The sequence below is a fragment of the Sphaerodactylus townsendi genome, linkage group LG05, assembly GCF_021028975.2.
Source record: "Sphaerodactylus townsendi isolate TG3544 linkage group LG05, MPM_Stown_v2.3, whole genome shotgun sequence".
Lineage (NCBI taxonomy): Eukaryota > Metazoa > Chordata > Lepidosauria > Squamata > Sphaerodactylidae > Sphaerodactylus > Sphaerodactylus townsendi.
In genome coordinates, this window is record NC_059429.1 from 65,451,643 (window position 1) to 65,476,057 (window position 24,415).

General features: G+C 43.8%; 1 protein-coding gene across 1 annotated transcript in view; it reads right to left on the minus strand.

The window, feature by feature from the left end:
• Positions 1 to 24,415, minus strand: part of ACOT11 (acyl-CoA thioesterase 11) — a 156,039-nt gene that overhangs the window by 112,328 nt on the left and 19,296 nt on the right. The window contains exon 2 of the mRNA XM_048497199.1: positions 16,004 to 16,111. Coding sequence (XP_048353156.1) covers positions 16,004 to 16,084 — 81 coding nt within the window. The 5' untranslated portion in view covers positions 16,085 to 16,111. The remainder of the gene's footprint in view (positions 1 to 16,003; positions 16,112 to 24,415) is intronic.

A 24,415-nucleotide genomic window follows, 5' to 3' on the forward strand; every position in this document is an offset into this window, starting at 1 on the left:
GGGCTTTTAAAAGTTTATTTCAGGCAAGACTCTGTTTTAAAACAAGTCTCTCTCTTTTCTTATGACAGAGGGTATGCATGTGTGGGGGAAGGGAGTGGGGGAGAGAATATCAGCTCTGGGCCTTTAAGGCTCTTGATGGGTGGAGTTAAGAGAACCAGGAGAAGCAGAGACCCAGCAGAGTTCATCAGACAAACTGCGCTTCCTGCATACTGTGGGCAGCCTCCTCGTGTGCAAACAGAGAAATGCGAGGAGAGCCCATTACAAGCCCACTGTGCAGTGAACAAGCTCGATGTAAGTGTTCCATGTGTAATACGCCTTAGACTACTAGAATAACCAGAAAATCAAAACTACTGAGCATTTTGGCAGCTCTTCCTCAGAGTTTCAGAACCTTTGCAAATCTGTCTCCCACTAATAGACCTGTAACTGAGCCACTTATGTCAGGCTAGATACCCAACAGATAATGTACAAAGTTTTTACATTCTTCCAGTTATATCAAGTTGTTTTCTAAAGCCCTGCATATTCTTCTTCCTTTTATTCCTTCCACTTCCTCGGTTCTCTCTGCTTGCCTCGTCTGCTAAGATGCCGCTGACCTGACCTACAATAACAGAGCAAATCAGAGGAGCTGCCCTGCTGCCCTTTGCTCAGGCAATTGAGTCCTTTGTAAGTAATTAGAATCTGAATTCTAGGTCTATATCGTGTGTGAAATTAAAACCCCTTCATCTATTACTGCCACCACATTTTGTTCCCTTTCCCCCTTTCCTGCCATGGAACCCAAAGCAATATAGACAGGTCTTCTAGCCAGGCACTATTCAGGTTGGGTTCCCAACTTCCAGGTGAGGCCTAGAGATCTCCCAGAATTACAACTGATCAGCCCCTCTGGAGAAAACCACTACATTGGAGAACAGACTCTGTGGCATTATATCCCACAGAAGCGGAGTCTGCATGGGCCAAAAACAGCAGTATGAAAACGGTGTAAACCCTTTTACACCATTTCAAACCATTTTACACCATTTTCACATTGCTGTTTTTGGCCCATGCAGAATCCGCTAGAGCCTCTCCCTCCCCAAGCCCCACCATCCCCAGGCTCTACCCCAAATCTCCAGAAATTTCCTAGACTGGGTGCTGCCAATCCTAGTTCACGCCCATACTTGCTTCACTTCAGAAAGACTTCTGCATCACATGCCTTCCAAATATATCCTAGGACCAATGCATGTCACCAAGAGGCCTTCCGCACTGTAGGATTTGACCTTAGTTTGACGTAGGTTCAACCAGGGTACTCCGCACAGCCGTAGAGTTCGACTCGTGTCTGCCTCTGCTCCCCCCCCTCTCACCATCAAATTTTTGAGCTCAACTGGGAGGTATGACTTTTTGATGAACCCGGGTTGCACTCAAGCCAAAGCCGGCACAGTGCAGAATCTCCCTCGCCTCGACTCTCCCGGCCAGCCAATCACAGTGCACTATTTTGGTCATGCACAGAACGGGAGACTCGCGGTGGTGAAAAGTACGCCTTAAAAAAAACCCCTTCTCATGCACGAAGCAACGGCTCAGCTCTGCTCATTCTGCTCCGACAGAGAAGGCTCACGAAAATGCAGATTCCTGCCAGTTTGTGACAGGTGGGAAATCAGCGCTTTGTGACATTGTCACAACGTAGCTCCTATGTGGCAAAAAAAAAGGGACTCGCACACACGTTTCCCGCCATAGAATGGCAGCCAATTGGGAATGAGGAGCGAAAGACACGAGGAGGTAACCCCGCCCTCTGAACTCATTTCCGGAGAGATGAACCGGCTGCTGTGCGGAATAACAGAAGAGTCGAGCTCAGGTAACGATTTTCGCAGACACGAGTCGAACCTAGGTCGCCTCTGCTGTGCGGAAAGCCCCCAAGAGTTTTCAAAGTATCCTTTGCAGGTAAGCAAACAGTTAGTTGGCCCCCAAGCCTTTGGCCAGAAGGAAACAGATGACACTCCTTATGCACTCCTTATGCAGTTAAGAGTAATGGGGTACTCATAATAGTACTACTTTCAAAACTAGTCTCTGTCAGGAGTGGCACCTGCCCCCTTCCGATCACAGACATGGAGGCGCCAAGATCCATAACTGGGCTAAAGGGAATCTGTTCTGCTTGATCAAGGGTGCAAATGCTGACTTTCTTTGTACCCACACGTGTCATATGTTAATGGGCCTCTTGTTCTGTTTCTATGTGCTTAGCAATGTAGATAACTGGGCTGACCCTGCTTAGGACTCTGAAAGGGAGGAATGGAGGCTGTGGGCGCAGCCCAGCAGGAGACTATCACTTTGGCCTTGGGATTCTTGTCTTCGAAAACAAAGTCTTTCACACCTCGTTGTTCTCACATTCTGTGGAAAGAAGGGAGGAGGGAATCCAGGGGAGTCAAAGGGGAATAAATATTACTGTAAAAGCCAGGATTGCCAGAACTGGCTTTCTGAAGCCTGATTACTTGTTGCCAACCCAATAAAGACTTCTGATTCTACATCCAGAGTTTGCTTATTAATCATTGGTCCAAGATCTAACAGTCTCATTGTCCAAGCACCATTTCAAACCTTGCATTTGGTGAGAAAGACAGACCAATATTCCACATTGCTGAAAACTCTTAATCTGCTATATACTATTTAAGTCAGGAGTCCCCATCCTGGTGCCTAGGGGCACTAAGGCACCCACCACTACTTTCCCTGGTGGACACTGATGTTTTCCAAAAATAGGCAGAATTCATTACAATGGAAGGGTTTTCCATGGCTGAAGTATCAAGAGGACTGGGCTTTCCTTGGTCAGTCTGTGGTTCCATTTGCCCTTCAGGCCTGACCAGCTGTTGCCCTAAGCTTCTTTTCCAAAGTAGGAAGGAAACTTTGCTGTGGAGCTGGGCTGTTGCATGAGGAGAGATAGAAGGCCACCATCTCCTTGTCCAGGCTTGCTGTCCTCCTAGTGGTTAGACCACGTTTCCAAACAGCATTCTGTACTAATTTCCACAGCAATAGCCAGCCTGTGTTCTACTTTGGCATTCAACTGAGGGGAGGTTAGCAAACCAATCCTAACAAGTTGAAACTACCATAAAAGTGTCCATAGAGGCAGAAATGTGTCTAGACTTGAATGAATGGGATGAAAGAAAATTATCAACTGGTAAGAATGACTGATCTGCAGCTATTTGACTGACATTATAGGGTCTCAAACAGAAAGCACAAATATCAGTGTGTGTGTGTAGGGGGGTGGGTAATTGTTTTGCCAAATATGCAAGAAAAATCATCTTCCAGATTTAAAAATCTCAACCTTCCTTCTACTGCTTTGCCATTACTCAGCCTGTTTTGAGCTATGGAGTTTGAGAAAAACTCACCTCAGAGCACATTGAAAGTGCAATCTCATGCAGAATTACTCAAGCGTAACCCACTTGAAATGAATAGACTTAGACTGGAGTAATTCTCTTTAGGATTGCACTGAAAAATCTGTTGGAATCCCTTTTTCAATCACTTTCTCTCTAGTCAGGCAGGGGCAAAAATACCCAGTGTCTCCTACCAGGGGTGTATCAGGGGGGAATGGCGCCCAAGGGCCCCCTGCCCCCTGCCCCCCTCCCGCATGCACCCCCCCGCCCACAGCCTACTTACCTTTGCAAGCCTGCAGGGAGGCAGGTGGCTCAGGAGGTGGCGAGCAGCTCAGGAGGCACCTGATGCCAGCTCCTGCACTCCTGGCCTCCCTGTTGAGAGAGATGGGGAGGCCAGCAGAAGCCAATAAAGGTAGGGAGACCGGCAAAAGCTGGCACCAGGCAAGCAGCCTGCTGCGAGCCCACCGAAGTACCCCTCGACTCGAGGGGCACCCAGCAAGCCTGTAGCAGACTGCCGCCGCCCCCCATCTCTATCAGGGGAGGTGAGGAAGTCGGTAGAAGCCGATGCCGGGACGGCAGCCTGCCGGGAGCCAGTCCCTTGACTTGAGGGATGCCTGGTGGGCCTGCGGCAGGCACCAGTTAGTGAGCTCCCCACCTCTATGTGGAGGCTGGCAGAAGCCGGCACCGGGTCGGCAGCCTGCCACAAGCCTGCTGAAGTGGCCCTCGACTTGAGGGGCGCCCAGTGGGCCCGCAGCAGGCTTCAGTGTGTGTGGGGCGATTTTGCGCACCCCATGTGACCTGATGGATGGCGCCTGGGGACAGAGGATACCTCCCGTCCCTCTGGCAGGTATGCCCTTGTTGCTTACTGTAACAGTTGTTCATCTAGTGGTCCTCTGTTCAGATACATGTGGGACTGCTCTTGTGCAGGGCCAACTACGGAGCTAATTACAGAGCCCTTGGGGGGTTGGGCGGTCTATTAAGCCGAATATTATAATAATAATAATAATAATAATAATAATAATAATAATAATAATAATAATAATAATAATAATAATAATAATAATAATAATAATAATAATAATGAGCTTTAGTCATATATGAAGTGTTCCCCTCCCCCAGCCACATTCCTGGGATAGCTACTTTCCCCACCCAGGCCATGTGACTAGGGAGAAGGGGCACGCTCCCTCCCTCCAGATCTTCCTTTGCCATCACGAGGAGTCACCACATAGGCTAGATGAGAGCCCACAGTGGGGAAGGTGGGAGAAGACCACTAGATAAACAACAGCTGGGATAAGTAACACTGTTTTCCATCATTGTGGTCTCTGTACAGCCCCATGTGGAAGAATAGCTAGCATACGTACTATGGAGGTGGGTGTGGCAGTTTAACAAACCGCATATTGCAATACAGCTTGACCCACACTTGCCCCGAAGAAAGAAAAATTAAGAAAAAGAAGCTACACCAACTAAACAGAACGAGGTAAAGAAAAGAACTAGAAAAGAAAACTAGTCAAAGCTGTTCATGGACAACCCTGTATGCCTCAACAAAAGCTCAGCTATTGAAGAAGTCGAATTCACCTCTGCTCCTTGTGGAGGCAAAGGAAAATCTGGAGGGAGGGAGCATGTCCCTCCTCCCTAGTCACATGCCCTGGGTAGGGAAAGTAGCTAGTCTAGGAATGTGGCTGGGGAATGGGAGCACTCCATATATGGCTAAAGCTCTTAATTTGCTATCAAAATGCTCAGTGGTTGGCCCTGCCCAAGCACTGTTCCACATGAGGTTGTACAGAGGCTGCAGCGATGAATAAATTGTTCTTGATGGCAAGGTTATACCAATATTTTCTATCACCTCACACTAAAAACAGAAGTGATGCATCATGGATGGCTGTCTGGCTCTCAGCCTCCAGGACTGTATTGTAACATTAATCTCAACAACAAACTCAAGAGCTCTTTATTCCTTTCAACTGAAAGATTATCACCATACTCCAGCAATACAGCAGCTGACAGGTATGCAGGGTTTAATTTTTAAGCCTTGCAAACTGATTAACCTTGACAGGACAGAGTGGCAATATGGTCAAGGAGCATTCTGTGCAAATGCATTGTAGTGATGACCATCCTGGCACCAGTTAGTGAGCTTCTTTTGGGTTGCCTGGTTGACCGTCTGATCTTTCTTCAGACATTTGGCACCTTTATTAGATCTTCTCTGCACAGCAGACTTGAGCTGTTTCAACAATCCTTCCTACTCACTACAGAACCCCGTAGCTCTTTGAGGGGCAGAATTCTCAACCTCTTCAGCAACCTGCAATTCCCAAGGAGAAGGTTGCAACCTGTGAAATTTACACTAAATTTTGTAAATATGCCGTCAGAATCACAAAGCAAAGAACCTCCTTGTAGGAGTTCCCCTCTGTCAGAACTTCTGGTGAAAGGACCAACTATCCTTAGTCTTGAACTGAAGGCAAAACTGGTTTCCAGAATTTGGTGGAAATGTCCAGAGATTTGAGTAATGATCAAAATCCTAGAGTTCTTCCAGACAGAACTGCTGACTCTCAATGAGATTGTTACTAGAAGTTAATAGCATGGTTTTACACACTTACCATCATAATTAATTTACTCCATTTTGCTACTATTACTCCCTGCTTTATTCTTGTCTAACACATTCATTCCACATCCACGGTGGCCATCACTTCCATCTCTACTGTACTTGGTGTAAGGCATATAGCACTGGACATAGACCCTAGAATTTAAAATCATATTTTCAGTAACTCAGCATCAACCAAAAGAATGTATTTCTTTACTTTAAAAGTGGTATGAACAATTTCTAATGTGAACCATGATAACTTGAAATCACTTGAAATCACAATAAGTATTATGAATGGTTTCAATCTGCTGCCTTAACAAATTTAGAGCTAAAATGACAATATTGTTCCTCGTCTGCGTGGGAAGTTTCTTGAAGGTTTCCATCATGAGTAGTATATTAGTATATTACTTTAGCAAATAAACAACACATGACAGGTATTTGTTTACCGTCAATATTTGGCTGCTTTGGCTATCTAGAACAAAGAAAGAATGGCAGAAATATGTACATTTTTTAAACAAGCCAACCACTACAATCTGCTGCAAAGTCATGAAAGATAGTTGCAAGGTATATTCTGTGTTCTTTTAATCCTTGCCTGCCCAGTGAGCATTTGATCTGTTGGGACGCAATTGTTATAGCAGCAGAGGGAGAATGGATGAGTGGAAGATACAAAACAGCACGGCTCTGAAATTGCCCAAGGATCCCCAACATGGTGCCCATGTACATCATAGTGCAGGTCAATGTTTTTGCTAGCATCTTGAGGAATAAAATCCACAAGGTCTTGAATGCAAAAGGGGAAAAAACTCCAGGGAGTTTTAGGTCACTTCCTACCAGATGTCTTGTACATAAAAGACATCAAGTTCAGGTTGGTCCATGCCTTGCTAACTTGAAAGGAACAACCTTGCTTATGATTTCTTGTCTTTATGGCTGACCTTCATTAAATCGTGTTTGCTTGCTAGAGTCCTAGAGTTTCAACAAATTAAGAATTTTTAAAATTGATTGATGAGCTAGAGATCAGAGCATCTGTGTATTGCTGGCTCTAATATCTGAATGCTTCACTTGCTCTTCTCTTAGCTTAGTTCTTTTTCAAGAAGATAAATATGACAGACCATTAGAATAATTTGTTTGTACTTTACTTTCCACAGTTTCCTTCAGCCTGTATTACTGTCTAAACTGAAACTTCAAAAATAAATATTAACAAAGAGAAAAGGTAGCCTGAATGGTCTGGATCAGGACCTGGCCATCTAGCAATAGTACTCCAGACTACCTAAAGATAAGTAAACACAGATGTTTATCTGGGATGAAGAAGTTCCTTTAGTCTTATCAGCAAAAGACTACTCCCACAGAAAGCAGCTTTACTACATTTCCTGGTCTATGTGCTGCATTTATGAACACACTCAGAGACTGTAACTGTGGAAGATCACAAGATCACAAGATGCATTTAGGGTCACCAGGTAATAGTCAGTTTGGCGCTTTGAAAACAGGTAAGATGGACTCAATGGATTGCAAAAGAAGATGGTTACTTCAGATTCTTATACTGTAAACCTTTTTTACCTTTATAAGGCATATCAGTATCATATAGTTTGGTTTCATGTCATCTGTTCAGTGTTCCCCTAGCACTGAACTATGGTTTCACTACACAGCTTGGGAATTAAAAGATTGGGGGGAAATGGAATTTATCATCCTTTGGATAAAATATGGCCATTGAACCCATTCTCGGATGAGCATCTGAGGACATCAGGTTATACAAGGATCACAAACTTGCCTTTGTTCATCCTAGAATTAATTCATATGAACTTAAATGGAACAACTACAAGCCTTCTAGTCTTGCCATGATATATTTTTACTTATACACTTTCCCCATAGCAGCTGTGGGAAACTTACTTCCCCCAAAAGCACAGGGCCCCATTCAGATCAGGACCATAGTGTTGGGGGAGCTCCATCAGTGCTGTTCTTCTGAGAAAAAACTCTGTGTGGGCAGTTATTTACTGCTTTGTAGGACTGTCCAAGCACTATGTTGTAGATTTCATTACATTAGCGCCAAAGGAGCTACAATTTCCAAGGGTGAGAGCAAAGGAAAAAAAGTGGTAATCCTCACATTAACAAAAACTTTAGACTCATTTAAATTGTGCAAGGGTAAGTGGAAGGCAAATATTACCAGGCAGAGAGTGGGGATAGAAAACCCCATAAACAAATTCATATCCAAATCATATTCCTCTAGTTGAAGAATGCCTCCCTTTTCCTGTTAGGGTAGAAGACTGGAAGGAATATTACTGATCCTGTAACTTTTAACAGGAAGCCATCCACATTTTTGTGCTTTTGGTACATGATTCATGCACAGTAAAATTCAGTCTTCAATTTTTCAGTTGTTCTTCTAAATCCCCCAGTGCTTTCCCTCTCAAAAGAAGTAATAGAACAGTAACATTAGTGGTCTCCTAGGCATGCCAGCCACCAGGTGGGACCTGGGGATCCCCAGATTTACAGCTTATCTCCAGACTACAGACTGGAGAGTGAATATGACATTGTGCCCCACCGTGGATCCTGTCTTCCCAGATTCCATTCTCAAATGTCCAGGAGTTTCCCAGCTTGGATCTGGTAATCCTACCTCCCCATCCACCACCGGTGGCCAGGGGTGAGCTGGCAACTCAATGCTCTTCTGTCAGGCTGCTATCCCCTTCCCCATCTGCAAGCAAAGTTCGTACAATTGCCTACATTGTGCTGCACTTGGGAGGAGCTATAGTTTTATAATATTCCACACAAAAAATCAGGGAGACTTAATTCAAATCCCAAACTACAATTGTGTATGTTCATACAAAGCTAGCTGAAAAGTTTTGTATTACATTTATCCTTGAAATTACAAAAACAAACAAAAACTCTTGGGGAAAAGGCATGTTAAGTGAAGGGTAAGAGAATTAGCCTTAGAATGCAGACAAACATTGCTCTGACTCTACAAACCATGCTTGTGAATTGTATTCAGCCCACTGTACCCCCACCCCCACCCCACACACACACTTATGAGGGTTCAAAGGATCCCCAGACACAGGGATCTGCAGTGGAAAAGGGCAATTAACAGATATCACCTTCTCTGCTTTTGCAAGATCACACAGTAGGATGCAATCTCCTCCAAGTCATCCTTTCACTGAAGCCCTCTATGCCACATTCCACACTGTTTCTGATGATGCCTCAGAGTACAGCACTATGGTATATTGTACATCTGCTCATGGGAAACATGTGAATAGGGATTGCGGGGGGGGGGGGGGGGGAAGGTGGCAGCAAAAATACCTTTTGCAAACTCTGCTCTACTTGTGATCATCCAGATCCAAGTGCACCATGAATGCAAGCAACAGGATCCAAAAATAAATTTGAAAAATATATGGGCAATGCCTGGTGAAACCTTAAAAGCTTGCAAGTGACTGAAGTAGCACTTTGTAGTAGTCGAGGGGGACTTTTAGTGCTCTGTCAGTCCTTGTATTGTCCCAGGGTGTGCAGAAGCTTAAAAAAAAAAAGATCCACAGGGCGATGAATTCAGTCCCCTTCCACTCTTTTTTGAATTAGCCAGCATATAAATATCCATAATTGTGAAGAATACTGGTAATAATGTCAGATGTCATGTGATTGCCAGACATGAAGCCAAACTCATGGAACAGGGAAAACGAGTTCCTTCCCACCACATACTTATTTTGTTCTTAATTAATATCCCATGGAAAGAACAGATTACCTTGCTACAGCACTAGAAATCAGATAATATCTGCTCTGCCTTGGATTTGAGAAACTTGCTGAGTGTCTCATTGCTTTGGTTTCCCCATCTGGTAAAATATATATTTTGAAAAAGTATTGCTTTAATTGAATAAGAAGAAAGTACCCTGGAGCCAAAGGCTCAGACAGATGCTACTGGGATGCTCAACTTGCGCAATGTTCAAATCAAAAGGCTAAAAAATTCAGAGGAGTTTCTTAATAAACTTCAGACTTTACCTTACTGAGCTTTAACATCCTAACACAGGGATGACATAAGGGAGGCAAAAGACGGCATCTCTGTCTGCACTGAATTTAACTCATTTCTTAGCTGTGGGGGTCTTAACATAGCATGGGGTAGTGACTGAACAGACATTTTCTGTGTTCTCAGGGGACTCTCTGCTCTCCAGAGAGCAGTCCTTGGATCAGAAGCAAGTTCAGCTCCTCCTGACACTACCCACAAAACAACAGTCACCAGAATAGATACATAATTTCTGTAGGGTAGCAAGATGAGGAGAGGTAAATGCTCTTGCTGCGTGCAGGGACAGTTTCAAGTCCAGCCACATCATTCCCATGCTGCCTCATTGACAACCACAGTGATAAAAAGGGTAGATGCATATTACAAGAGCCCAGGGGCGTAACGAGGCAGCCCTGGGCAAACTGTAGCCCTGGGCAAAACCTGAGTTGGATGTCCCCACCCCCACCCCCATGGGCGGCCACTCCACCACGACCAAAAAATTTTTTGGCACGAGGACATTGGTGCCTGCAGGGGGTGAGGTTTTTAGACATATCAGCACCAAAATTTCAGCATATCATCAGGAGACTGTCCTTATGCTACTTCCCAAGTTTGGTGAGGTTTGGTTCAAGGAGTCCAAAGTTATGGACTCCCAAAGGGGGTGCCCCATCCCCCATTGTTTCCAATGGGAGCTAATAGGAGATGGGGCTACAGTTTTGAGGGTCCATAACTTTGGCCCCCCTAAACCAAACTGCACCAAACCTGGGGGGGTATCATCATGACAATCTCCAGATGATACCCTGAAATTTTGGTGATGATACTTCCAAGAATGCCCTCCCTGCAAGAACATCCCGAAATTTGCCCAAGAATCTTTGTTCTGCATTGAGTTTTCTGCATTGCTGTCAGTGGGGGTTGCAGGCGGGGGGGGGGGCACATTTCTGAAGGCACAGTCTCAAAACTTTCAGGGTCTCATCAGGAGACTGCCCTAATGATTCCCCAGGTTTGGTGCAGTTTGGGTCAGGAGGGCCAAAGTTATGGACCCTCAAAACCGTAGCCCCCATCTCCTATTAGATCCCATTGGAAACAATGGGGGATAGGGGCACCCCTTTTGGAAGTCCATAACTTTGGACTCCCTGAACCAAACCTCACCAAACTTGGGGGGCAGCATAAGGACAGTCTCCTGATGATACGCTGAAATTTTGGTGCCACTAGCCTAAAAACTGCGCCCCCTGCAGCCCAAAAATGGAAAACCACTAAAAATACCCCAAAACGAACCCAGCATTTTGATGCCCCGCACAAGGTGATGCCCTGGGCAGCTGCCCACCTTGCCCAATGGGCATTACGCCAGTGCAAGAGCCTCACAACAGTACTTAGCTGTATAAGCATCAACAAGTTCAGCCACTTCCAGGCTCAAGGTCACCAAATGCACCACTGACTTTTTGCTGGGATTGGACTTCAAGCCCAGCTCTAACATTCTGCAGCTCATGAAGGCTTGCCTATAGCTCAGTGGCTTCTGGTGTTTAGTCTTGCTCAGAAACACATTGTTTTAAGAAGCAAATCAACTTGCTTGTACTTATGCTGTACACTATGAGACTGAAACCTCAGCTGCAAAACTAGGAACTAGGAATTGTGCAGCTGAGAAAGGACCATATAGTTATGGATTGGAAAACCCAGCATCTCAAAGCTCTGTTTAAAAGACTATTCTGTTTTGACATAATTCCAGCATTTGAATCAAAGCTGCGGTCCTCTCGTTGCTTTTCTCTTGGGCGCACTTCTTGCTCTACAATCTGTTCAGTGCACTAGCTTTTGCAATGAGATAAGCAGCATTGTTTCAAGTATGATAAGCACCAATGTGACAACTCCAAAGACTGGGCTCCATAGAAGGGTGGTAGTAGGATCTCAAATTCTCTGCTCTTAACAATGGGTACTTCAGACTGAAATCCAACTCACTTTGACAGAACAGCATGCAGGGATCTAAACTTCTCAGCTTGAATAAAAATACAGTCCTAGCATTATAGCGGCCATAGATTTGAGAAATTTGAAACATTTTACCTATTTCCTGAAGACAAAAAAAGAGAGGCAGAAATATCCACAGCAGCGGAGTGAAGCTCATGGTCTCTCCCTACCTTCAACTAATCAATATTAGTTTTGGAGATTGTATGTATGTTCATTAATGAGCAAAGATGGGAAGAAATTGTGTTTATCCTGTAGAAGGAAAGGTCACATATTTTCATCAATGAATTGGCACACAACCTTCTATTGCTTGGGGTTTTTTTTATAATATGTGGCATTGTTACCTTAGAACCAATTCATTCAACAGTGTTTTTATATATTAAAAGCAGACTTTTTCTAGTCCATTCCAACATGATGTTCTAATGAATGTTTGGTTATGAATCATGACATTTTGCCAAGATTTTGCAAATCCTGATACAGGATCAATCAATTCTAACAGACATTTGTAGGGTACTAGTGGGCAGAAGTGAGACTGGCAGACTACTTGTCTCCTCTCATTTTTGCCGGGATTGCTAGCAATTCCTGGTTTCCAGGATTCTTTCAGAGAATATTTGACAAGGTGGCTCTTGATCTGATCAAGAGAAGGCACCTCTTATGTTCTCAAACAGATACACAAAGGATAATTAAAGGCACATTAGTTACATCTGAAGTGCTAAGAGATGCTGATACTGCAGTGTAGCTGAATAAGTTTAAACACACCTCATCATAAGTCTAATACTGAAAGAAGTATAAGCAAAGCCATGCAATACTGAAAAGAGCATACTATTGTGTATTGTGCATATTACTGTGTACCGTGTTTAATTCCTAAGTACTAGACTATAATATTAATCAGTATGAATAATAATGATATTGCTCTCCATTGAAAGTCTATTTGCTGCAGACTTAACCACATTCAAATAAATCAGTGAGTGAATCAGGGATCTCCATATTCCACTTTACTCTGCCATTTCCATACAGGTTATTTGACTCAGGTTCAATGTAGTTGGAAGCAATTGGGGGGGGGGTCCCACTTGCCAACAGCATCATGATATATTTGTGTACTTTCAATTTCCCCCCAAGGTTCTTTTCTCTGAATTTTTCTGAAAGATCGCATCAAAGTCTGGATGGATGCCATGTGAATAGGAAAGTTTGGATCATCCTGGTCCTGCTCTCGTGGCAGCCATTTTTCCAACAACAGCCATCCCCCCCCCACCCACCCACCAGCAGGAGACTTAGTTATTTTATTTAATCAGCAACTGAATATTGTTAAATGAAAGGTACTAGAGACTTTTCATGTTGTACAAACTTAGATAATATATTGGTGCAGTATTATTTTTTATTTATTTAAACTTTTATGCCGCCCCATCCCCAAGGGGCATGACATCTGACATTATATCAATAAAACAATATTTAACTACCAATTTAAACAGTATAACTGAAAAAGCCCTGGTAATGTGCAGTGGGGGGGGGGGGGAATGGCTACTTGTCACATGGAAGACATATTGCCACTGCAATGCATTGGTACCCATAGCAGCAATAGGGAAGTTACACATGCCTGTTCCTATGTGAAAAACATTGTTAAGTCCTTGACCATTTTTAGGAAGCAACCTTGAGCACAGGCAAGCTCCTTCTGCATTTCCCTTACCAGTTACAAAAACATTAAGATAAATTCACAAATTACAAGTTACTTGCAAAATACTTACTACTATTGCAGACAGTGGTATAAACTTTGCCTAAAAATTAACAGGTCACCTCAAATGTTACATTTTTGGTTATTCAGGTTGTCCAGTGCTTTGTTCATTACCAAAAGAAGAATGTAGTGTGGTTTCTACCAACACTGTAATTGCATAGGTAAAGAATTAAACCTGTAAAATAGTGAAGGGCAACAATCTTTTTAGGAGATGACAGTGGCAAAGTGTTTTGATGTGCAAATTGAGAACGGAAAGATTGCCTTCCTCCTGGTCATGACCCTGGTATTCCCTGGAGATCTCCTACCCGAATACTTGCCAGGGTCGATTCTGTTTATAGCTTCTGAGATCAGATGAGATCAGGCTAGGCTGGGCCAAGAAGTCAGGGCCTTAAAAACCCCTCTTATGTTGCCGGAAGTCAGCTGTAACTTGCCAAAAAAGCAAACAAAAACCTCTTCAATGGATTGCAGTGAAAATTCCAGAGTTCAACTCTTCTCTCTAGCCTACTGCCAGAACCAGTTAACAGGTAACATTCAATCCATCAAGAAGGATTGGATGCTCCTTTCTCTGCCAACAAGAAAATTATCAGATGGAGACACACTGAGTTTTACTGATATGGTAATCAGGAGACTGCTTAGTATCATGACTCACCTATGTCTTGGGGCGAATCCAGCCCATTTTCTCTCTCTTTTGTGTAGCAAAAGACAACCAGATCTGGGATTCAGTACTCTGCCAAAATGAGAACTCTTCAAGCTTTTCCAGGAGAGCCCCAAATTTATTACATTTATTTCAATTGTATTATTTGTAGGTTGTTAGTGCTTTTCAAAAGAAATGTGGGCTATCTTGGCGAGGTGAACATGGGGGAAGGAGGTAAGGAAGATTGCATCAAGAGATCCTCAGACTTCCAGCAGCAGCTTCAGAGAACAATGCAGATCAAACCAGAGCACATCCTCTTCCGGGTCAAGTCTAACAGCAAAGTCAAAATGAGCCACAGGGGCTGTGGCTCAGTATTAGAATACTTGCTTGGCATGCAGAAGGTCCCAGATTCAATCCTTGGCTATACCCACTTAAAAGGATAAGTTAATAAGTAGGGTGGCCAATTCTAGGTCGGGAAATTCTAAGGTATTTCAGTGGTGAAGCCTGGTGAGGGCATGGTTTGAGGAGGTTTGAAGAGGGAAAGGATCTCAGCAGCTGAGACCACCCTTCAAAGCAGCAGTTCACTCCAAGAGAAACAAAACTCTATAGTTCAGAAATCAGTTGTAATGTTGGGAAATCTCCAGGTCCCTCCTGAAGTTTAGCAAGCCTAATAATAAGTGATGTGAAAGGCCTCTGTCTGAGATGCTGCAGAATCACCAATAAACATGGGTTAAGGATGGTTAAAAAACCTGTTTTGGGGGGAGGGGACTTCGTATAGATTCCACCTTTAAAGCACGTCTACCCATGTTATTTACCTAAGCCAGGTTTTTTGAGAACTGCACTATTTGCGAGTCTTTGGAAAAATCCTGGGTTGCAGTCACTTGCGAGCGAACAGCCAGTCAGGAGGCATTTTATTTGTCTATGCTTTCCTTTTTTAAATTTCCTGGATTACATTGAGATAGCCACACAGGTGCAAATGATCGAATCGTGGTATTGTGAGATGTCAGCATGGCTGTGGGGGTTCATTTGTGCATGCCTGCATAGCTATGCATTGGTGGGAGATAAATAAAAAAAAATAGACATGCCTCCGTGCAAAGGCATGACAACAACCCGCAATTTTTCCATGGGCTCCGATCACTGCCTGCACAGATGCATACAAACAGGAAAGCAGGTTACTTTATCCCAACTGCAACTTGCTATATATTTGCTGTGTGGAAAGGGCCTGACTGTGACAGACCAGTTGTTTAAATCAACACAACAACTTCTTGTCTTCAAGCTCCACAATGGTTCAAAAGACAAAAACAGTGGATGACAGCTGAACTAATTATTATTATTGTTATTATTATTAATTAAACTTGGTATACCACCCACCCCTGAAGGGCTCTGGGTGGTATACAGATAAAAGCCCAAATAATCAATACAAGATAAAACCAATTCACAGTTTTAACATAATAACACAAATTCAAATTAAATACATTAAAAATTCCAAGATCTGCATCAAGAAGCCCAGTTTGAGGTTGCACCTGAGAACTCCTAATCCCCCCTTTGGAGGAGGGGACTGGCATAAACAGCCAATTTGATGGTACGTGGGGGATTAGCAGAGGAGGCAACAGTACAGCCAATTGGTTTGCACACTAAAGTTCAGCTGAAGAGAAAGCTGTCTTGTGAGGTTCCAACTCTACCCCAACCTCAATTTCCAGTACAACACTTTGCGTGCTTACTCCTAAGTCCCATGAAACTAATACGATTTACTCCCAGGTAAGTGGGATTGGAACTGCTTTTTTACTTTTGTGATACAGTTACCCGTAGTCTGCTTTCCATGCCTTACCCAAATGCAAGCTCTTAGCAATTCGGACCTTCCTTTGCCCCAAAACCATCCATGCTTTCTGCTGGTGTTCTTGTGTGGCATTTTGCTGATCTTCTTTCAGTTTACCACCTGCATACAGAAAGGATACATGAGGAATTAGCACCATTTAAACCCTCCTAATCTAAGGCCCACTTACCAGTATCCCCAAATCCCAAGAGTCCAGTCCTACTATTACACCTTCTTGCTTTAACAGCAGTATCTTAAGTCATAATTTGCATACTTATTTTGGCAGGACTGAGAAAAAGCATTTTGCTAAGTGGCCCCATATTTCACACAGTGCATCAAGAAGGGACAGTTTATATATGCAGATTTATATGCCACATTGCTGAGTCACAAGCAGCGAAGTAGCTAACAATGACAAAAAGGATTTTAAAAACGCAAAATACTACATAAACAACATGACCCAGTGTGGTATAGTGGTTACAGTGTCAGGCAAGGATCTGGGAATGTGTATGCATGTTAAGTCACTTCTGATTCATTCTGACCCTGCAAAACAATGTCCTCCAAAATGTCATTAACAACCTTTCTCAGTTCTTGTAAAGTGAAGGCTGTACTTTACTCGATTGAGTCAATCCATTTTATGTTGGGTCTTCCTCTTTTCCTGCCACCTTCAACATTTCCTAGCATTATGGTCTTGTTTTCTCATAGTGTGACCACAGCATGATAGCCTCAGTTTGGTTGTTTTAGGAAGAGTTCAGGCTTAATTTGATCTAGAACTCACTGATCTGTATTGTTGACAGTGCATGGCATCCTCTGCAAAAGACTCCTTCAGCATCACATTCAAATGAATCAACTTTCTTCTCATCAGCTTTCTCCATTGTCAACTTTCACACCCATACACAGTAATGGAGAACACGATCGTATAAATTATCTTGAAGTTGGTTTCCAGTAACACATCTTTACACATAAGAATCTTTTAGCTTTTTCATGGCTGCCCTTTCCAGTTTCAATCCCCTTCGGATCTCTTGGCTGCAGTCCCTCTTTTGATTGGGAATGTAGTCAAACTGTAGAAAATCTTTACGTTTCTTCATCATCAATCTGAAAGTGTAATTCCTCAATAGGAATTACTTCTGCATTCTTGATGTTTAGCTGTAATCCTGCTTTGGCACTTTCTGCTTTAACTTTCACCAGTCATTGTATCAAGGCTTTCTATTTTCTGCTGGTAATGTGGTGTCTTCTGACTATCTCAATGTTGCTTCCCCCAGTTTTCACTCTACCTTCATCTAAATCTAATCCAGCTGTCCTTATGGTATTTTCTCCGGGATCTGGAAGACCCAGGGTCAGATTTCCACTCTGAAGCTTGCTGGGTGACCTTGTGCCAGGCACACACACTCAGCCTAACCTACCTCACAGGATTGTTGTGAGGATAAAATGGAGGAGGGGAGAATGATGCAACCTGCTTTATGTCTCCACTGTGGAGAATGGTGGGTATTAATGATGCAGATCAACATAACATAAAACTTCAGACAAATCATGACATACAAAATATTGAATGGTGGTAAAAGTTAGCCCTCAGAGATCTCTTCACCCTTTCAGTTTCTCTCTTTCTGGCAGATACTAAAGGTACCTCGGTCCAGAAGCTGCCAGACCCCTATGCCTTCACTCGTTGCATGGCAAGCAGAAATTCAACAGGTGCTGCACAACTTGCCATTAAGATGTAGTAATGAAGGAAAGTTTCACCTGCAGAGTTTCAGGTGTCAGCCAGCTGCACTAGGGCATGGAAATATGGGTGATGCTGCCGCAAAAGGCCAGGCCTTGGCCTCCTTGGTACCAGAGGCAAAAAGCCTGCTTGTTCTCACACACTATCTGGGTCAGCTTTCTCTGTGGATGCAGTAAGCACTTTCAAGAGAGCGCCAGGCATGCAAATTACATGCAAGCTTCCTAGAGCAATTTGCCATCTTGCACAACACTACACCTATCTAGATCAACAGCTTCAGGAGCCAGCATGCCTACACATGCTGAGTATCACATGCAGCACAAGGTACAGAAGACTTGGGATCCAGGACCAGAATATTCTGGACAAAATTTGTCCAGAATTAAGGAGCACATTGTGAAACTAGATTAAAATATATACTATGTAATCCAGAACATTAACAGTACCTTACTGGAAAATACATCCTTTTCTCTTCCACTAGTATTTTGTTTTCATACTACATAAGGAACTGTTCTTTGAAATAAATAATATATTAGAAGCCTACTGTATAGAGTTCCTGTAAAGATAAAAATACAAGAGCCCAACTGGTTCATATCATTTAGCCCAGGGGTAGGGAACCTTTAACACTCAAAGAGCCATTTGGATCCGTTTTCCATGGGAAAAGAAAACACTTGGAGCCGCAAATAATTTTTGACATTTAAAATAAAGATAACACTGTATATATTGGGGTTTTTTACCTTTTACTCCGCTCATTCTGAGAAGCGCATGGATGCACCCGCCCTGCTGCCTGCAGAGTGGGCAAGGATGAAGCCGGCGGCTTGGCTCGTGGAGCCACAGTGCAAGGGCAGAAGAGCCGCATGCGGCTCTTGAGCCGCAGGTTCCCTACCCCTGATCTAGTCCAGTATCTTGTTTGCCACAGAAGTCTCGAAAAAGCCAACAAGGCAGTACACCAAACTTGAATTTTGGAAACCTGGGTTTGAATCCCCAGTCTGCCATGGAAGCTCACGAAACCAGTTATTCTCCAGCCTAAACTACCTCATATGGTTGTTGTTGCAAGTATAAATGGAAGAAGAGATAACACTATTGTAAGCTGCTTTTGACTCCCATTGAGGTAGAGTATACATACCTAAATAAACGGAACAAGAAAGGCATAAAGGCAATAGCATTCAACTGCTGGTATCTTGCAACAAATGGTATTCAAAGGTACACTGCCTCTGAAAATGGAGGTTTCATTTAGTTTCCATTGCTAATAGAGTATCTCCCATTAAATGGTCTAGTCTGCTTTTCAGGCCATCATAAGCTAGCAGCTATCTTGTTACAGCAAATTCCTTATCATAAATTATATGTCTTGCAAAATAGTTCTTTGTTTTCTGCCCTGAACCTATTGACCATAAATTTGGTGGGTTCCCTGAGTCTATATCATAAGAGACAGGAACAGGCATAAGAAACATCAAATGGCATTTTGTACAACACATATTGTAATTTGTTAAACACTTTTCTGAAACTGTTCCATAGAAAAGGTATCATTCATTCATTCTTATTCTTCTAGATCTTTAATTACAGCCACAGTCAATATTAAAAGCTGCGTCAGCATATTCACTCCAAAGGTGGAATGGAATTAATTCATTTCACTCATCTGACAAAATTATGTGAGCTGGGGTAGTGTAAAATATGTCATTTTTAGGGAGTGTTCTTCACTGCATGATTTCAGAAATCTATAGAACATCCCAGAAATGTAGACAGCGATCTTCATTTTGCCATGAAGCCCAGTGGCTGACCGTGAGCCAGTTACTCTATCAGCCTAACAACGCTCATAGGATTATTGTGTTGATAAAATGGGAGAACTGCATGCACTGCCCTAAGCTCCTTGGAGAAAAGGATGGAATGGAACAAAAAAGGGAGAGAAGAATGCTATAGATGCCCCCCCTCCTGTTGCAGATGTATGGGTGAGGAGATGGCTCTAAGGCTGACAGAATAGTGGCTTGGGAGCTAAAGAAAATGTGGATTGTGTCCTTCCTCTCCCTCCAATTATGGCTAACTCTGACCTCCTGACTAGTCTCCTGGTTTTGTTTTCTGGGGAAGGGAGGGAGTTAAGCCCAATGCAAGTGGAATACTGTCTCCATAATTAATATTCATGAGAATGCTCAGAGCTTCATCCAGCTCAGCTGCTCCTTCCCTTGCCTGAAGGCAGCCTTCCACTAGAGAAACCAATTCCCAGCTCGTCCATAGAGCTGGAGCGATTGCTTGGTTTGACACTCCAAGCAGTATCACCCCTTGCATACTTGTACAGTGGTATCTTCCTCCAGATCTGCATGACAAAAACCACTGGGCTGGGTGAGTCAGCCAGAGTGCTGGAGAAGCAAATGAAAACACCTTAGCACTGCCTTTAACCTTTTGGTGTGGACAGGCTCTGGAAGCACAGACCAGTGCTGTTCACAGCCAAGAGACCCTTGGGGCAGGATGCCAAGAGTCTCATTGCATCACATCGCATGTGAACCAACTTGCCACAGGACACGTGAACAGCCCAGTGGTGGGATTCTAACTTTTTAACAACTGGTTCGGCCCGGCCCCACCGCTGAGCCACTCCCCCACCACTGCCTACTAACCTGGCTGCTATGCCTCCCTTTTCCACGTTGGGCGGGTGGAGGCAAGGGAAGGTGGCAGCTGTGGCTTTGCACGAAGGGGCTATGCAGTTGGGCTGGAGTCCTGCTGGAGGTTGCCCAGGCCCCCCGGACGCATTGTGGTGGCCTTCTTGGGCTAGGGCAGCAACTGGGTAACCTCCGTGGGGAGGAAGGAAGCCCCAGCCACCACCACCACCCCAAAGTCCAAGGCCCTTGGCTGGGGTGGCTGGAGCTTCCTCACTGCATGGAGGCTGCCCGGCTGGCTGGGGAACGAGGCCCAGCCAGCCTGGCGGCCTCCAAGTGCAGGAAGGAAGAATCAGACAGCCAGTTTGGCGAACCAACTATCATTTTAGCTATCGGTTCTAGCAAACCAGTCCAAAACGGCTGAATCCCACCTCTGGAACAGCCACAGCTGCTAATACTAACTATGGCTCTTCCCGCATCACCAACACCACGTGACTGCTGACTTACTCAAGAGTCTGGGAGAGAGAGAGGTTAATCCCTCCCATCCAGTAATATATATATTTATCATTTTAAACAATGTCTTTATACCCTGGCTCCATTTAGCAAATTATAAAGCCTTTTTAAGGGGCAATGATTCCTTTATATGCAATTCTTTTATGTTTGTCTAGAGGGGTAGCTGTATTCATCTGCTGGCACAAGAATAAAATCTTGCAGTACTGTGTAGACTAATAAAAAATATTCCTGCATGTTAGGACTAAGCATTACTGGCTTAAATAAAAAGGTAAAAAAAGAACCCAAACTATTGCTTATCTCAGACGGATCTGGCACCAGCCTGGTGGAATGATCTTGTCCAATGAGACCTGTGGGATTTAGCTCAGTTCTGCAGGGTCTGTAAGATGAGATGTTCCACCAACCCTACTGTGGAGGGCAGCAATGGTGTTATTTTAACTAGTCTCCATTTTTCTCCCTCCTCCTCCTCCTTTCTTTTATCTGTTTTTTCTGTCTACACCACTGGAATTGTAGAGAGCAGTCTACAATTCCAATACATAAATAAACATCCACATAACACTGCTTTCTAATCACGTTCTAGGTTACAGAGATCTGTTCTCTTGGAGAAAATGGATGCTTTGGACAATAGTTTCTATAGCATTATACCAAGCTGAGGTTCCTGACTTCCTCAGGCTCCACCCCCAAATCTACAGGAGTTTCCAAACATAGAGCTGGCAATCCTAACCCCTCCCCCTCCCCCAGTACCAGAGGGATCTGGCAACCCTAATCTAAGAATAATAATAAGCTATCAGGACTGGAGAGAGCCAGCATGTTGTAGTGGTGAAAATGTCAGAATAGGTTCTGGGAAACCCAGGTTTGAATCCCTATTCTGTCACAGAAATTTGCTGGGTGACATTGGGTGAGTCACACACTCTCAGCCTTGACCTCCAAGGAATACCATGGATATTACATGGAGGCAAGTGATGGCAACCACCTCTGTTGCCTTGAAAATCCTTCATGGATCGCTGTAAGTCGGCTGTGACAATGGCAAACAAACTAACAAATCTGAACGGAACTGAACTGTGTGTTTAGAAGATCTCACTGCTATATCCAAACCATTTTGCTTGCCTCAATCCACCATGGTTACCATTCTCCACACCACTGGAAGCCCTTTATTGGGGGGGGGGGGGGGAATCTGTTACTGCTATTGGGCTATACTGCAAAAACATACACAAAAACATCACAGCCTATTAATTCTTTGGAATTTTCAGCTTCTGTTGAAAAAAATTAAAAGTTTGCCATTTTCTACAATGAAAAGAGTTAGAGACTTTCAAAGGAATTAGGAGATAGTGACAATCTTGAAATCATGTAGCAAATAACAAATTTAACCAGCATCCACAGATCCCCTTAGTGGCATTGGGGGGAGGGAGGGGGGAAATGGCTGCTGATGGTGGAAAGTGCTCATGAAATTCATTGGTGGATACTTTACTGCCAGCTCCAGCATCTGTGGTGGAGATTGCAGGTAAATCGAAAAACCTCACTATGTGGATATAGCCTGTCAGTGCTAACTAGCCTAGCAAAACCTGGGACCCAGCATCCATTACAGACAAGCTTGATATATCCAATGAACAGTCTGATTAGATTTGAATTTTACATAATTATATTTTAGTCTGTACTTTCTACTGTAGTTCATGACTCCTTGACCACATCTTTTTGTTTCATTTCATGCCTTATCAAATGACAACATAGTGAGGATCCACACACAGCAACTGAAGAAGTGGGTTCTACACTTGATCTTAGCCAAAATGCTGAGAAGTAGGCTCTAAGGGTGTGTGTGTGTGTGTGTGCACACGTGTGTGCGTGCATGCTCGCGCTGTCAAGCCACAGCTCACTTATGGCAACCCCACTGGGTTTTCAAGTCAAGAGACATTTGAAGGTGGTTTGCTACAAGGTTAAGAAAGGCAAAGGTTGTCTGGTCCCTGTGCAAGCACCGGGTCATTACTGACCCATGGGATGATGTCACATCACAGTGTTTAGTAGACAGACTATATTTACAAGGTGGTTTGCCTTTGCCTTTCCCAATAGCTTACACTTGATCCCCAGCAAGCTAGGTACACGTTTTACCAACCTCAAAAGGATGGAAAGCTGAGTCAATCTTGAGCCAGCTACCTGAAACTGACTTCTGTTGGAATCATATTCAGATCATGAGCAGGGCTTTGACTGAAGTATGGCAGCTTACCACTCTGCACCATGGGGCTTCTTTTGACATAAGAGTCCGTTCCACACAGCTGAAATAAGATGTCCGGAGGATGCAAAAAAAGGCATCCTTGGAGGGCACTCTGCACAGCCTTTTCCTCAAGTCATCATCAGGACACCTTATTTCTGCTCAACATGTCTTTTTTTAAAAAACACCTTCAAAGTGCACCTTTTCCCCCTAAGTCACAGGCAAGACATCTCCTGCCTGGCTGTGGGGAATGCAGTGCTCAGGAGGCATCTTATTTTTTCCTACCGGATCATTTTGCTCTCTGGTCAGTTTCACCCTTAGCTTGCACCTGGCATTTTGAGTGCAGCTGAAGGGCTTCTCCCTGCTGCTATTTGCTGAAGGCTGCCTCAGGATGTTTGCTCTGCAGGCTCTGATCATGGGTGCCTTTTCAGCCCCAAAATGACACAATTGTACTCAGCTTATCCTGCTGATTCTGGCAATATATAGTTTTCCTTTTTTTAATTTTTGAGGAGCTATCTTTGTGGCTACGCAGACACAAATACAAGAATCTTAGACACTCAGAAAATGTGTCTGCTGCACATTGAAAAGCACTAAAGGCCAGCAGACTCATGCCTGAATGGTCGGCAGACTCATCTTTCAAACAGCTAAGATTCTTACATTCGTGTCTGCGCAGCTGCAAAGATAGCTCCGCAAAAATTAAAAAAATAGAAAAACTATACATTGCCAGAATTAGCAGGACAAGCTGAGTAGAGCTATGTACTTTTTGGCCTGAAAAGGCACTCAGCATTGGAGCCTGCAGAGCAAACGTCCTGGGGCAGCCATCAGCAAATGGTGGCAAGGAGAATCCCTTCAGCTGCACACAAGATTTCAGGCACAAGCTGAGGGTGAAACTGACTAGAGAGAAAAACGGCCATGCGGGAAACAACCTCTTTTCTCCTCTGATGCCTTTGCTGTCTGGAAAGCACCCAGCAGTTGCCTCTTTTTAAGACGTCTTTTTTGTGCTGTGCAGAATGGACCAAGGCTAGGGTGGAACAAACAGAATATGAATCAATCTAGAATTCAGAAGTTGTTTTCTGAAAATATTTAGTTTAAATCACTGATTAACCAAGCCACACTGCTCTGGATAGAAACTGTGCTTTAAGGCATAAAAATGGACCAAATATTTTAAAGGAATGGGCAAGACAATCCTAGATATCTCCTATTGCACCAGACCTGAGTAAGGAAACAGTTTCATAAGGTGAACACACAATCAGAGACAGACTATATAAACAGCCATGCCTCCTCATCAGCCTTGGGGGAGTCATCCACACCCACTTAACCCTCCCCTACCAGACCGTGCACTTCCTAACAAGGGTCTGTTTCAAAGAAACAGAGCCAACGCTGTTTACATGTCTATAAAATACACAAAGCAAACAGTCAAA